The sequence below is a fragment of the Nymphalis io genome, chromosome 8, assembly GCF_905147045.1.
Source record: "Nymphalis io chromosome 8, ilAglIoxx1.1, whole genome shotgun sequence".
In the NCBI taxonomy this organism is placed as follows: Eukaryota; Metazoa; Arthropoda; class Insecta; order Lepidoptera; family Nymphalidae; genus Nymphalis; species Nymphalis io.
In genome coordinates this window covers 1,646,100-1,659,484 of record NC_065895.1, presented here as the reverse complement: position 1 = coordinate 1,659,484, position 13,385 = coordinate 1,646,100, and the positions used below count along the sequence as shown (strand labels likewise).

The 13,385-nt window shown below is 40.3% G+C and overlaps 1 protein-coding gene across 6 annotated transcripts in view; it reads left to right on the top strand.

The window, feature by feature from the left end:
- The window catches only part of LOC126770157 (protein outspread), a 242,345-nt gene that overhangs the window by 223,309 nt on the left and 5,651 nt on the right, over nucleotides 1-13,385 (top strand). For 2 of the 6 annotated variants that reach the window (XM_050489355.1, XM_050489353.1), the window contains exons 7-15: nucleotides 5,864-5,992; nucleotides 6,103-6,260; nucleotides 6,388-6,741; nucleotides 6,862-10,443; nucleotides 10,517-10,686; nucleotides 10,766-10,933; nucleotides 11,023-11,190; nucleotides 11,641-11,737; nucleotides 12,334-12,406. In XM_050489355.1, coding sequence (XP_050345312.1) covers nucleotides 5,864-5,992; nucleotides 6,103-6,260; nucleotides 6,388-6,741; nucleotides 6,862-10,443; nucleotides 10,517-10,686; nucleotides 10,766-10,933; nucleotides 11,023-11,190; nucleotides 11,641-11,737; nucleotides 12,334-12,406 — 4,899 coding nt within the window. The remainder of the gene's footprint in view (nucleotides 1-5,863; nucleotides 5,993-6,102; nucleotides 6,261-6,387; nucleotides 6,742-6,861; nucleotides 10,444-10,516; nucleotides 10,687-10,765; nucleotides 10,934-11,022; nucleotides 11,191-11,640; nucleotides 11,738-12,333; nucleotides 12,407-13,385) is intronic. The other 4 variants (XM_050489357.1, XM_050489354.1, XM_050489356.1 and 1 more) reach the window with 4 other exon arrangements.

Sequence of the window (13,385 nt, the reverse complement as noted above, 5' to 3'; positions counted from 1 at the left end):
GCCACGGGCAATTGCAATGAATGAATTAAATTTATTATTTTATAACACAAAATACTGAACAGCACTTTAAGCGCTAATTTAACTAAACACTGAACACTAATTGACCGTCATTAACTGAATCGACCAATCACCACTCAGATTAAACCTTTTCTACTAGGTACTTATTAGGTAATAAATTTAATTTTCTCGTAGCTTTATGCCATTTCTAACGTTCTCTGTTCTCGATCTATGAAGCTGTTAAAGCCACAAAGTGGGCTACCTAAATAAACACAAGCTGACTTGAAATCTTCATAAACAAGTTTCACACGACCGTTTGGAAAATCGTAAAGTTTTATATACTATAATGTTTGCTTTTAAGTTAAACGTTCTGTTAAATAAACTTAGGCTTTGTGAGTAAAATATTAACTACATACTTGAAATAATGTAATTTTATTTGATAAATACTACTTATTAAATTATGTAGCTTTATATAGATATTTTTTTAATAATTTTCATTTTTGTATATGGCAGAAACTAAATTGGTGATAGAATAAGAAATTGTCAACAGATAAATAAAAATATATATTTTTTATTTCTAACATAAGTATGTTGTAAACTGACATGGCTCAGAGCATACAACACGTGCGTCTCAAATGTATATAGCGGTTGCAATGAACAACTTATCTCGATCGCAATAATAAAATACAACACGAAATTAGTTGTATATCTCAATGTTTTTATTATTATTATAATTTTTATAGTATAGGCAGACGGGACTTTTAGCCACATATCCAACAATCATCGTTATATTTCAGCCAATTTACAAAAAAAAATTCTTATTTAATAATGAATCTAAGCTTCCTCATGAACACGAGGAGTATTTTCCATTGTAGAAAATGTTCGCGTTTTTTCGACTTAATCGCGGTCAGGCAAACAGACAGACGCAGTGTAGGTTTTTTTTTATAGAATAGGAAAGCGGACGAGCATATGAGCCACCTGATAATAAGTGGTCACCGACGCTCATAGACATTGGTATTGTAAGAAATATTAACCATCGCTTACATCGCCAATGCGCCACCAACCTTAGGAATTAAGATGTTATGTCCCTTGTGCCTGTAATTACACTTACCCTTCAAACCGGAATACAACAATATCGAGTACTGCTGTTTTGCGGTAGAATATCTGATGAGTGGGTGGTACCTACCCAAACGAGCTTTCACAAAGCACTACCACCAGTAGTATCACCAATAGTATTTAATATCAGCATAAATAAATTAATGATATAATGATGATGTAATAAATTCACTGCAATAACTTACTTCGTGTGAAACAATTATATTTTTGTTAATAGTGTGGTTTTTAAAGCGTAATTAACAATTTTCTAGAATAATTTCGAAGTACTTTGTAGTTATCATATTTCAAATTACACCAGACTGTTGAATCGTGTTTGTGACAATACAAAAAATATACTAAAGGTTACTTAATATAAATAATAAATATAGTTGATAGTATACTATATATATTATACGTAATAAATATAAACAAGATTATTTTTAGAGAACACTTACACATTGTCCGTTTTACATTCTGAGATTTGTAACAATGATTGCTTTCTTTTTAATTTACCGCTAATACTCTTTAAAATCAAAAGAACCTTCGATAGCAACACGCACAGCAAACACAAGTATTGTCCAACAAAAAGCGTTTCCATTAGGCAGCACCTGAATAGGTAATTACACACAAGTTTTTATACAAAATCGAAGTCGAAGCCATTATATAATTTGCCATACTTAATTGCTTCTCAGAACGTGACACGTACGTTGCGAAAAAAAGCGAACGATTCATTGAAACCGACGGCGACGGTACCTTGTAGCGAAAGCACCAGCTCAGCTTCATAATTCATACAGCATGAGTAATGACCTGGGGTCGATGACACCTAAAAAAACATATTAGCTCCCAACTACGTTCTTTAATGGAGCAAAAAAAGGCTTTTGTTAAAATAAAACAAATCATATGAGTATTAGTAATACCGATGCTATTATTTTTTGTGTAAGAAAAAACAAATTAATTGTTATATATCATGAACTCCTTTGTGTCCGCATTTGTAGTTATTGTATTGTTATCAATTTATTTATCTTCAATTTCAATTATACTGTTCCTAATAAAAAGTTGTTTATTTTGATCTGTCTCGTGGTCTAGTGGCGAGCTTATAATGGTGCAGATCAGTACTAGGTTCAAACCCTGGGCCGATAAAAAATTATTGAGTTCTATGTAAAAATTCCCATAAGTATGCTGGAGTCGAAATGAGGACACCATAATTACAGACATTTTCGACTTAATTTTTAAACATTATTCTCATTAATAATATAATTATTTAAATTAAATCAATATAACGCTTATTCTTCTTCCCTAATCTAAATCATTAGAATTTTAGAGACAGGCTGTTTACAAATGCATATAAAACGTTAAAGTACATAAGATATAGGGCTTCCATCCAATTGTGCATAAATCATAACTAAATGAACCAAAGATGGAAAAATATGTATAGACATCAATCAGAAGGCTTCCGAGGCGCAACAATAGCCTGTGGGTGAATGAAATATTCCTACCTCGTTCTCATTTATATGTATTAGCATTTTTTCAGCTGTAAATCTCCACTGAATGACGCCTCGACATAGTAATCTTATTTGTTACTAGAACTCGCATGTAGACACTTTTATTTTTAACCATAAACATCACGGGCCCAACGGTCTCGTATCTGTTGTATGATATGAAATACTTCTCATGGTAGTTTCTGTAATTTATTGACGTATAAACCAAGGTGTTTTGTTTATTTTTGCGCATAAATAATAATACCTAACATCAGAAAATAATTTCAATAGCTGTTCCATGTTAATCGAGAACAGTAATTTTGCTTGCATTGAAAAAAATATGAAAACAACAAAACATTTTTATGCATAACTCGTATCGTTGTTGACTATTCTACGTTTTTTTGTTTAAATTCTTATTTCATCTGAAGAGTTTTGCTTAATTAATTATTTTATTTATTTATTGCACACAATTTACAAACATATAATAACAAGGAGTACACATAGTATGCAAAGGCGGCCTTATCACTTACAGTGACCAGGCAACCTCTGTAAAGAGAAATGTTTATGGTTTTTTTTCTAGCCAGGATCATTAATCGGGCAGTGTGCGAGCCACTTATACTTAAAATTTATTGAAAGCTTATAAACTTAACACAAATATGTAATATACCAATATACATTTTTTTTTTTTTTTTATAGAATAGGAAGGCGGACGAGCATATGGGCCACCTGATGGTAAGTGGTCACCAACGCTCTTAGACATTGGCATTGTAAGAAATGTCAACCATCGCTTACATATCCAATGCGCCACCAACCTTGGGAACTAAGATTTTATGTCCCTTGTGCCTGTAATTACACTGGCTCACTCACCCTTCAAACCGGAACACAACAATATCAAGTATTGCTGTTTTGCGGTAGAATATCTGATGAGTGGGTGGTACCTACCCAGACGAGCTTGCACAAAGCTCTACCACCAGTAAACTACTCCTATATATACATATACATACATACATATAAACTTATATAAGAAATAATTTTAATTGGTGTACCAGATTATATATTATAAATATAATATTTAGGAAAACTCAACTTTGTTTAATTAATGATAATAAATACTGTAGTATTGTCGATAGTGTGTGCATTTTTTATTACTTAAACATTAGTTGCAAGAGTTGATCGACACAAACTAACTGATGAATAAATAAAAGCTTGTAAAAACAACTGAATTGTTGACGAAAACATGCAGAATTTCAACAGAAGTCATTCTGAGAGTTAAAGCTCTTATTCAACCTTTAATGAAATATTTAAAATTATTAAAGATTGATTACCATGGTTTACGATACCATGGTTATATCTTAAATTAAAGAAATATGCTTTATTATGATTATTAAGTACGCCATTAAATAATTATGCAAACTGATCTATTAAATCCCAAAAGTTCTCGCACTTTCACCGACCATTCTATATTTGAATAATATCGACCTTGATGTTGATTCCAAGAAAGCAATAAATGCTCGAGTTTAATTGCTAATAAAGAATTAATATGCAAAATAATAACTCGTCGCGTTTAGAACTATAAACACAACCATTTAGAGCTCCACTCTTAATGATGATTTACAAGTTCCACAGATAATAATATATCTCTATAAAGGGGGATAAATGGGAACATATCTGTGCGAGCGCCGACAAAGCGCGCGAACTCGTTGACGCCATTTTGTTTGTTTTGTCGATTAATATCGCCTCTAGAAGGAGTGTTGTCCATTTAAATAGGAAATGGGGCCAATTTGGTTATCATCTGACTGCTGACTTAAAAAGGGTTAAATGTTTTATCTGGTTTTAGAAATTAACATTAACCTACTTTGATAAAAATCAATACGACTTTGAAACAAGTCTCTGAATGTTATAGTAATAATAATTGGTATAAGGGGAGGTAGGGCCTAACTGTACTTATATATTATTTACGAACTATAATAGTTTTGACCGAAATAGTCACTATGGTTTAAGCGCAAATCCACTGAAATCAATAATTTGATCATTTGAGCGACATTACTCTTATCTCCCTCAATCATATTTAATAGTTAACACACACAGCTATATCTATTAAGTAAGTATATTAACTACAATCGCTATATTATTTTGTATAATTTTACGCTCTTTGAGGGATAAATTGTTTTTTTGTCGAGAATAATCGCGTGCGCATCAAGTTAAATGTTTCGACGGAGCGGCTCCACAATTTCGCATAATGACACGTTCATTTATATTATTTGATCGCCAGAGTCGTGGTCTGCTACAATAGCACCTTAAAGGACCCAATACAATTGTTGAGAAAATATTTGTATCTGCGGTAAATGGAAATATAAATACCATAAAGCATAATAATTATATGAAATGTATGTATTTATTCTTAATTTATTTTTTAAATTAAATTAAATTATAATTTTTATTAATTAAAAAGACACAATATCATTAGCGGATTATTTTTTTATATTATAGTACTATCATTGCTGCCCTTCAAAAAAAATGTTTTTCGTGAATTATTATTATATTCGTTAATTATATTATAAATTATAGATTCACATACATTAAAAATTTTTAACATTCTGCGGTCTGTGTGATGGTTCCTTTGCTCGTAAATAATCGTCTGAAAGGGCGCATATTTTTTTTCTCTTATTTGCGACCTTGGCACGCGATCTGGTCGTTGCGGAATTCCATCAATTATCTCGATTCGTTGCCAGCCGATGTTGCCCCAGCGTCAACCTTCCCTCAAGTGGTAACTCTGGCTGCGTTAAAATACTTTGTATATCTGGTCTCTCATCGAAAATGATATAAGCCTTAGGCTATATGTAATGACAAGGCGATTTATTACACATTGATTATTATTTTAAGCCCCTGGAATGAAGGCGGTATCGATAAAATAATAAAACGCACACGTCAATATTAATGATTAAAAGTATGCTGGAAAATTCTTAAGGTCAAATATCCTGTTCGCGTCGAACTAGGTAATTTAAAGTTTCTTTACCCTAGATATCTATCATCTTTACATTTTAAAACAAAAAAGTATTTTATGTGAACCTATATTTCGCTCAATTTTGTCCTGATAATAATATACTTAGTTAAACTTATTACCCGATGAACAATGCAAAAATAATTGATGTTATAACATTTTATATTTGCTGCCTAAATCTCTATTAAAACTAGGAGTAACAATGCGAAATCTGTTTGGTAGAATAACTTTAATATACGATTATTTACAATTTAATTTAAAACAATATTGATGTTTGTGCGTTTTGTTTTAGTGTACAACGATCAACCAGTGTCATCCGCGTCGCCACCGACACGAGACAAGATCAATGGCGAGGAGAAGGCGCGCTCCCGCCGCAGGGATACGTGGCCTGAACCGGCGACAACTCCCTCAACTGACGAAGGTATATCGATTGTAACGATCTGAAAACCATACAACCATTGTTGAAAGCACTTAAGCTTAAATAAGTTAAGGTACAGCGTGTTGTTATTACATTTCTATATGTGCTTGCAGCCAATGTAGTACGATCACCGTTACTTCAACAACAGCATCAACAGTATGATGAACAGTTACGTGATATTGCTGCATCACTAACTAGACCGCGCTCCCGTCGCGCGCTTCCACCTACACTCGAAAGACCTACGAGACTACCGCCGCCAGACCGACTACCGGTAAGTCTTTGAAGTTTCTATTAATTTTTAAGTTATTTAAAAATAATAATAGCTAATGCAGTTAGTTATTTCTAATATTTTTGGATACATATGTCATAGTCACTTCAAATTTCTTTATTAATTTTAGGCAAGAGGTTCACCGGATGGCGGTCCACCGCCTGATGAAGGAATCACTAGTTCCGCAAGCGAAGGTAGCGAACCAACGGATACCGTGGAGACAACAGAGACAACTGAAGGAGGCAGAGTAGAACTACCAGCTGAAAGGCTACTGCACGCAAGGGCTGGCTGGCTTCAACGAAGAGGAGCTGGTGGCTGGTCTAGGCATTGGTTCGTCTTACGAGGAGCTGCTTTATTATACTTCCGAGATCCCCACGCAGAACATAGAGGCCTAATGGATGGGGTTATAGATCTTAGCGGTATTTCGAGGGTCGTGGAATTACCATCGTCTGCTTCCACTAACGGCTACGCTTTCGAAACTGAGGTAATTTTGAAATAAACAATCTACATTTATGTTATTTTAGCGTTATTAGTATCATTATATTATAGTAATTATATAATTTTATTTGACACTTACTTATCAAATGATATATTGTATTTATAGACTTGGGACGGAAAACACATCGTTTTGTCAGCAGTTACAGCAGGAATTAGAGCTAATTGGGTCTCTGCCATGCGAAGGACGGCTGGATTACCAGACGCTGGGCCACTTTCTCTGATATTGCGGGAGGACGCAGTTGATCAGGCATCTGAATCATCAACATCTCCGATTACACCCATAACTCCAAACACAGCAAAGTCGGGGCCATTTTCCTCAGACGAAGAATATAGAACAGCATCCGAAGGAGGACGCAGAGACAGTGCAGACTGGGGAGATGTTGGTTCTCAGCCTCCACCGTCACCTATACTCAATCGTACTCCAATATCCAAAGTTAAAGAAAAGGTACGTACCAGAGGCTGCCAACAAACACAACCTAAAACTGACAAAGGCGATAAGGATGAAATCGATGCCACCAAAGAAAAAGACCTCCCTATAGATGAAGTTGACGAAAACGAAAAACCAAATGAACCCAGAAAACGTAGCTACATCTCAACTATCGACAAACAAACGATCGAAATCGAAGATTTGCGAAAGCAATTAAAACTAGCATTGAATGACGTTAACGCTGCAGAATCCGAACTAGCGAGACTACGTAAACTAAAAGCAGACGCCGCGTTAAGTGAAAAGAAAATGGAAGAGTTGGTTATAACATTGCAAAAAAAAGAAGATGAGTTATCTGTCAGGACGAAGGAAGCCGAGAATTTGGATGCAATAAAACAAATGTACAATCAAGATAAAACGATGTGGGAAAATAAGCTAACGGAGACACAAAACTTTTTAAAAGAATCAACTGAGCATTGTGAGCTATTAACAAGTCAACTGACGACAGCACAGGAGACAATTAAACAATTACAGAAAGAGTTAAACGAACTCAATGAGAGGCTTCTAAAGAATATTAAAGAAAATGATAGTCTATATATAAGAATAAGAGAATTGGAAGGTAAAATTATAGCGGAATCACCGACTAAAGAAAAAAGAAAAAGCATTGGATCACTCGGTGATCTCAGTAACATCAACCAAGATTTAAATCTCGAGTCTTTAGAGAAAAATAGACTGATCGAAGAATATGTCGAATTAAGAAACAGGTTTTTGATGGCAATCCAAGAAATTAAAACGATGAAAAGAGAACTTCGTGAATCACATAACATGTATGATGAGCTGGAGGTAACAAATATGAAGTTAAGGAATGAAATGAAGCTAAGAGAGCAATGCAGTAGATCCGAAATAGATTTATTGGCGGCTCGCATTTTAGATTTAACCCAAAAACTTACTGCTTCGGATAAGCAAGTGCGAACTTTAAAGCATAAAATACAAAAAACTGAGTCCAGAGAAAAACGACGTAGCTTATCTTTAAAAGGCAGAGAATCGTTTACGTTGGGTAAAGAAGTAGAAGAGAAGTTAACAGAATTGGAAAATAAAATCACAATGTTAGAAACAGGAGAACCTGTACCTATCATTAACTCTCCTTCTAAAAGCGCGTCACCAGCCAAAGAAAAAGTATCCAAAACGGATAGCGTTACGGACGAAAAAAGAATGAAAAGATTAGCTGCAAGACTAAGAAGAAAGTCTTTAGACAGTGCTACGAGCTCAGAGCCCATGAAAATGCTAGTCCGACTAAGCTCTCTTGAAACCAAAGTTGCTTCTGCTTTAGAACATCGCCGTGATGTAACGAATTCATGCGAATCCATAAATCAATCTTTAAGTCCAATAACGAGGTCGACCGAAAGTCCCTTGAGTAATGATAGTCCGGAGAGTTCAACAGTGGGTACACAATCGCAGAGGCATCTTTTAGACAGACTGCAGAGCCTTGAAAACGTCGTTATACATTCGAGAAATAAAGTTAATGAATGCTTGTGCCAAATGAGTGCGATGCGAGCAGCTAAATCAAGACGATCGCCTTCTCCAAGCGTTGAAAAAAAATATAGCATTAAATCCATGGAAAAATGCTTGATGGACGTCAGCAAAAGATTACAGGAGTGTTTTGACAAGTGCATTGTAGACTCTTCTGAGCGCCAACAGGCCGGGGAAGAAGTCAACGATAACGTCGCACAGGTAGTCGTTCAGCTCGAGGAGCAACTGAGAACGAAACTACTAGAGATATCTAAAAAGAAAGCGGCGCTCTACGAGGCCGGAGAGCTGACACAGAGAAAGAGCTTAGAAATTCTAGCGGAGAAGCTAGCCTACGAAGCGATCCTAGTGGGCCGAATACAAGAAGCTCTGGAATCATCAAACGGAAGTAGATTCTTCGCTAGATTAATAAAGTCTGAAATAAACGAAACTAGTCAATTAATCGATAACCTTAAGTCTAAGATAAACGGCGACGGCGGAAGAGTCTCGTCCGTCACCAAGAGCTCCCTCGACTACCTTGCGAGGATACTCTCCCGCAAGATCGACGTTTTGGCGAGCAGCCGCGATTCCGAGTCAAGGAGATCGGAGGTCATCATCGAAAGCGCGGACCTCGAGGCGCTGAAGGCCTCGCAGAAGGAGGTCGCCGAGGCCGTAGACAAATACAAGTCGGAGAAACTGACCGAGCTGTGCTCCGCGCTCGCCAGCGAAACGCTCAGCTACGCCACGCCCGCCGACGCCGACTTCGAGCAGCAGCGCTCCAACGCGGAGGCGGCGCGCGTGCGCGAGGCGTGGGCGGCGGCGCGCGACGCGCTGGGCGCCGAGCTGGTGCAGGCCGAGGTGGCGCGCGCGCTGGCCCGCGCCGCGCAGCTGTGCGAGGGCCGCCTGGACGCCGCGCGCCGCGCCCGCCTCACGCTGTCCGCGCAGCAGCGCGCCGACCTGGAGCTGTGGTGGCAGGCCGCGCACGACCACCTGCGCTGCGAGATGGACGCCGCCGTGCGGGACATCGCCGCGCGCTACCGCGAGTGCCTCGCCGCCGACCGCCGCAAGGAGGGCTCCCCGGGACTCGACAGCCGCGCGCTACTGCAGCAGCTGGCCGACGTCCTCGCGCAGAAGGCGCTGGTCGACGCGCGCGTCGCCGTCGTCGAGGGCACCTACCGCGCCTCGGAGCCGAGCGACGCGCTCCGTCGAGCCGACGACGCCATCTCCTCGCTGGAGACGGACCCCGCGCTCGAGGCGGAGTTCGTCTACCTATTCCAGCACTTCTCGACCGAGTGCCGAGCGCTCTTCTCCAGTGACTGTTCGGGCAACAGTGAAGACTCGATGAAGATCGGCGAGAGCCTCGAGCGGGTGGAGGCGGCCGTCGCCGCGGCGCAGAGGCGGCTCGCGGGCGACGAGGCCGCGGACGACGACGACACGGGCGGGACGGAGGGCGTCGACGTGGGGCGCCGCATGGAGGAGCTCCGGCGGCGCGTGGAGGCGCTGCAGTGCCCGCAGTGCGCGCGCCTGCAGGACGCGCTGGAGCGGCTGACGGCGGAGCGCGCGCGCGGCGAGTGCGCGCTGGCGCAGCAGGCGGCGGCGCTGGCGGCGGCGCGGCGCGCGCGCTCGCAGCTGCAGGCGCAGCACGAGCGGGAGCGCGCCGCGCTGAGGGAGCGCGCGCGCACGCTGCAGCGCCGCCTCGCCGCGCTCGACTCCGAGTACTCGGTGCAGCTGGACAGCCTCCGCGCCGCCTACCAGGTAGTAGTGGGCGCTACCGAGGGACGCCTGTGTTATTGTCGTGTGTCACTCGTATCAATGGACGTTTTCATTCCAGAGTGCGGTAGCGGCGGACACTCACGGCGACAGTCTGCGCGCGCGGTACCAGCAGGAGATCGAGCAGCTTCGTGCGCTGTGCGAGAAGGGCCTGCTGGCCATGGAGAGCTCGCATCGTCGGATCGTGCGTGAGATGGAGGACAAGCACCGTGCCGAGAGGGAACAGCTGAGGTTAGCTTTTTGACGGTAATTTTGTATTTCATACGTACAATTGAGAAGCAAATGATATAAAATGGAAATGCGCTTCCAGGCTCGAGAAGGAGCAGGCGCTGGCGGAGGAGACGCGCGCGACGCTGGCGGCGCTGGACGCGATGCGCAAGGCGCACGAGAGCGAGGTGCGGCGCGAGGTGGACAAGTTCAAGGCCGAGTTCCTGTCGCGCGGCGCGCCCGACCTGGGCCAGCTCAGCTCCCGCCACCAGTGAGTCCCACCGGCGACCTCGACGCGATATATTCAATTGACCGCTGTTATCACTTTAATATGATTCGTCGAGTCCTTTTAAATGACAGGTCCTCTGATTACAGACAAGAAATGGAGGAGATCAGACGAGAAATCCTATCGTTGTCGGAGAAGTACTCGGTGAAGTGCGTGGAGTCGGCCGCGCTGGAGGAGCGGCTGTCGGCGGCCAGCGCTCAGCTCTCGCACGCGCACAACCACATCATGCAGCTCGACGCCAGGTTCGACTCTTGCACCTTCACTTTATATTTTTACCCATTTTGTGCAGATCCTAACGGCAAATTGTGCCTCGCTCACGTAAGGACCAAAGCTAGTATATTTCAAAGTGACTTACTTAGTCGGTTGAGCAAAAATTATACTGTAATTGCTACAGTAATACACAGAGGTCGCTAATATTTTTTATGGCAAAACTAAATTTAAAAAAAGGAGATCGATCCAAATATTAAAAAAGGAATGGGATCCTGACGTGAGCAGAGCAGAGCAGTGAGCAGTCACAAAGATAAAAATATATTTATTGAAATGAAATACTTATTAATTAGTGGTTCTAAAAGCATAAAGTAATAAATATTCGTGATAAAGTCGCACCTACTGGTTAGCTAAAAAATAGAAAATTCCACATAAGAGGCTCATACACGAGATATCCTATTTAATATACCAATTTAATATTACAGAAACAAACAGCTCCGAGCGCATATAATATCTGAAGCCAATGAAATGAAGAACGCGGAAGCTTCCACACTCGCGCTACTCATCGAGGATACTGCACCGGTATATAAAGCTTTCCTTTATCCAGCGCAAATCTAAGACTCGCTTATATAGGCTTCTTTTATAAATACCGCTTAAGCTACTGAGCAAAGTAGAGCGCTCCACGCTTGCATGACGTCAGCACGTAACATTTCCATTACCATTCATGAATAAATCCACAAGTGAATATGCGGTACAAGTATTTCTTGCACTTACACAGATAGAGGGCACAATGTAAATAATAAATAAATCTTCGCTTTCGTAGGGTTTGAAGTGATTTGATCGCACAAATTGAACTGTGCCGAGCTTAAAACTGGCTTTGTTGATTTGATAAATTATATATACGATTATGTATATTTTTTATTTAGTTATTTATATATTTCGTTATAAATTTATTGGATTATATTTTTTTTTTCATAGTTTCACAAGTCATAGTAAACAATTGCTGAAAATTTTTACTTGGAAAATAGATTGAATAGAATTAAAATTTGAAATTAAATATATTCGCATAGTTGAAAATGATTCGAATTTGACGATCAATTCGCGCGATCATATACGAGTAGTTCGTAAGTCTGTCCACTGTATTGCATTGGCGTGGTTCACGTGGCGGGCACTAACAGCATGGGTCGGAGGCGCCGCTGTGGGCACATCTGCGCCGCCTGGCAGCTGCCTGGCAGGGCAACTCCGCCGCAGGTAAACTCATCGCACTCATCACACACACTCTACTCTTCCACATTACCCGAAACTACTAAACTACACTCACAGACAGAGCTCAACAAAGTATTGCATTTTCACTTGATAGTTATACTCACTGGTTACAGAAGCAATCATACAACCGATATAAAATGACCTTCATTTTTCGTTTTTATAATATTGAAGAAATCTCATATGAAATTGGCCTGCTTTATTCTAGTGTCTTTCTATTTATATCAGTGATGAAGCAACATTTTGAGACACAAATAGAAAATGGTTCATTAGTAACCATTCTCGTGAACGCAATATAATTATCAAGACTTACAAACCTGAGTCATACGTATTGTAACTGTATGGGTTTAATGGTAAATTAAATGTGTTATAATAATCACTACATATTATAGAAGAAAGTCCCTTTGTCGCGTCTGTTTGTCTGTGCAATAAATTCAAAAACGCCCGAACTTAATTTCATGCGATTTTCACCAATGGAATGATTCTTGATGAAGGTTTCGTTGTATACAATATAATTCATTAACTGGTGATCTTTTGCTGGTGGTAGAACTTTGTTCAAGCCCGTCTGGGTAGGTACCACCCACTCATTAGATATTCTACCGCAAAACAATAGTATTGTTGTGTTCCGGTTTGAAGGGTGAGTGAGCCAGTGTAATTACAGGCACAAGGGACATAACATCTTAGTTTCCAAGGTTGGTGGCGCATTGGCTATGTAAGTGCTGGTTGACATTTCTTACAATGCTAATGTCTAAGGGCGTTGGTGACCACTTACCATCAGGTGGCCCATATGCTCGTCCACCTTCCTATTCTATAAAAAAAAAAATGGCTCACTCACCCTTCAAACCGGAACACAACAATATCAAGTATTGCTGTTTTGCGGTAGAATATCTGATGAGTGGGTGGTACCTACCCAGACGAGCTTGCACAAAGCCCTACCACCAGTAAAATATAGAGACATAGACACAGA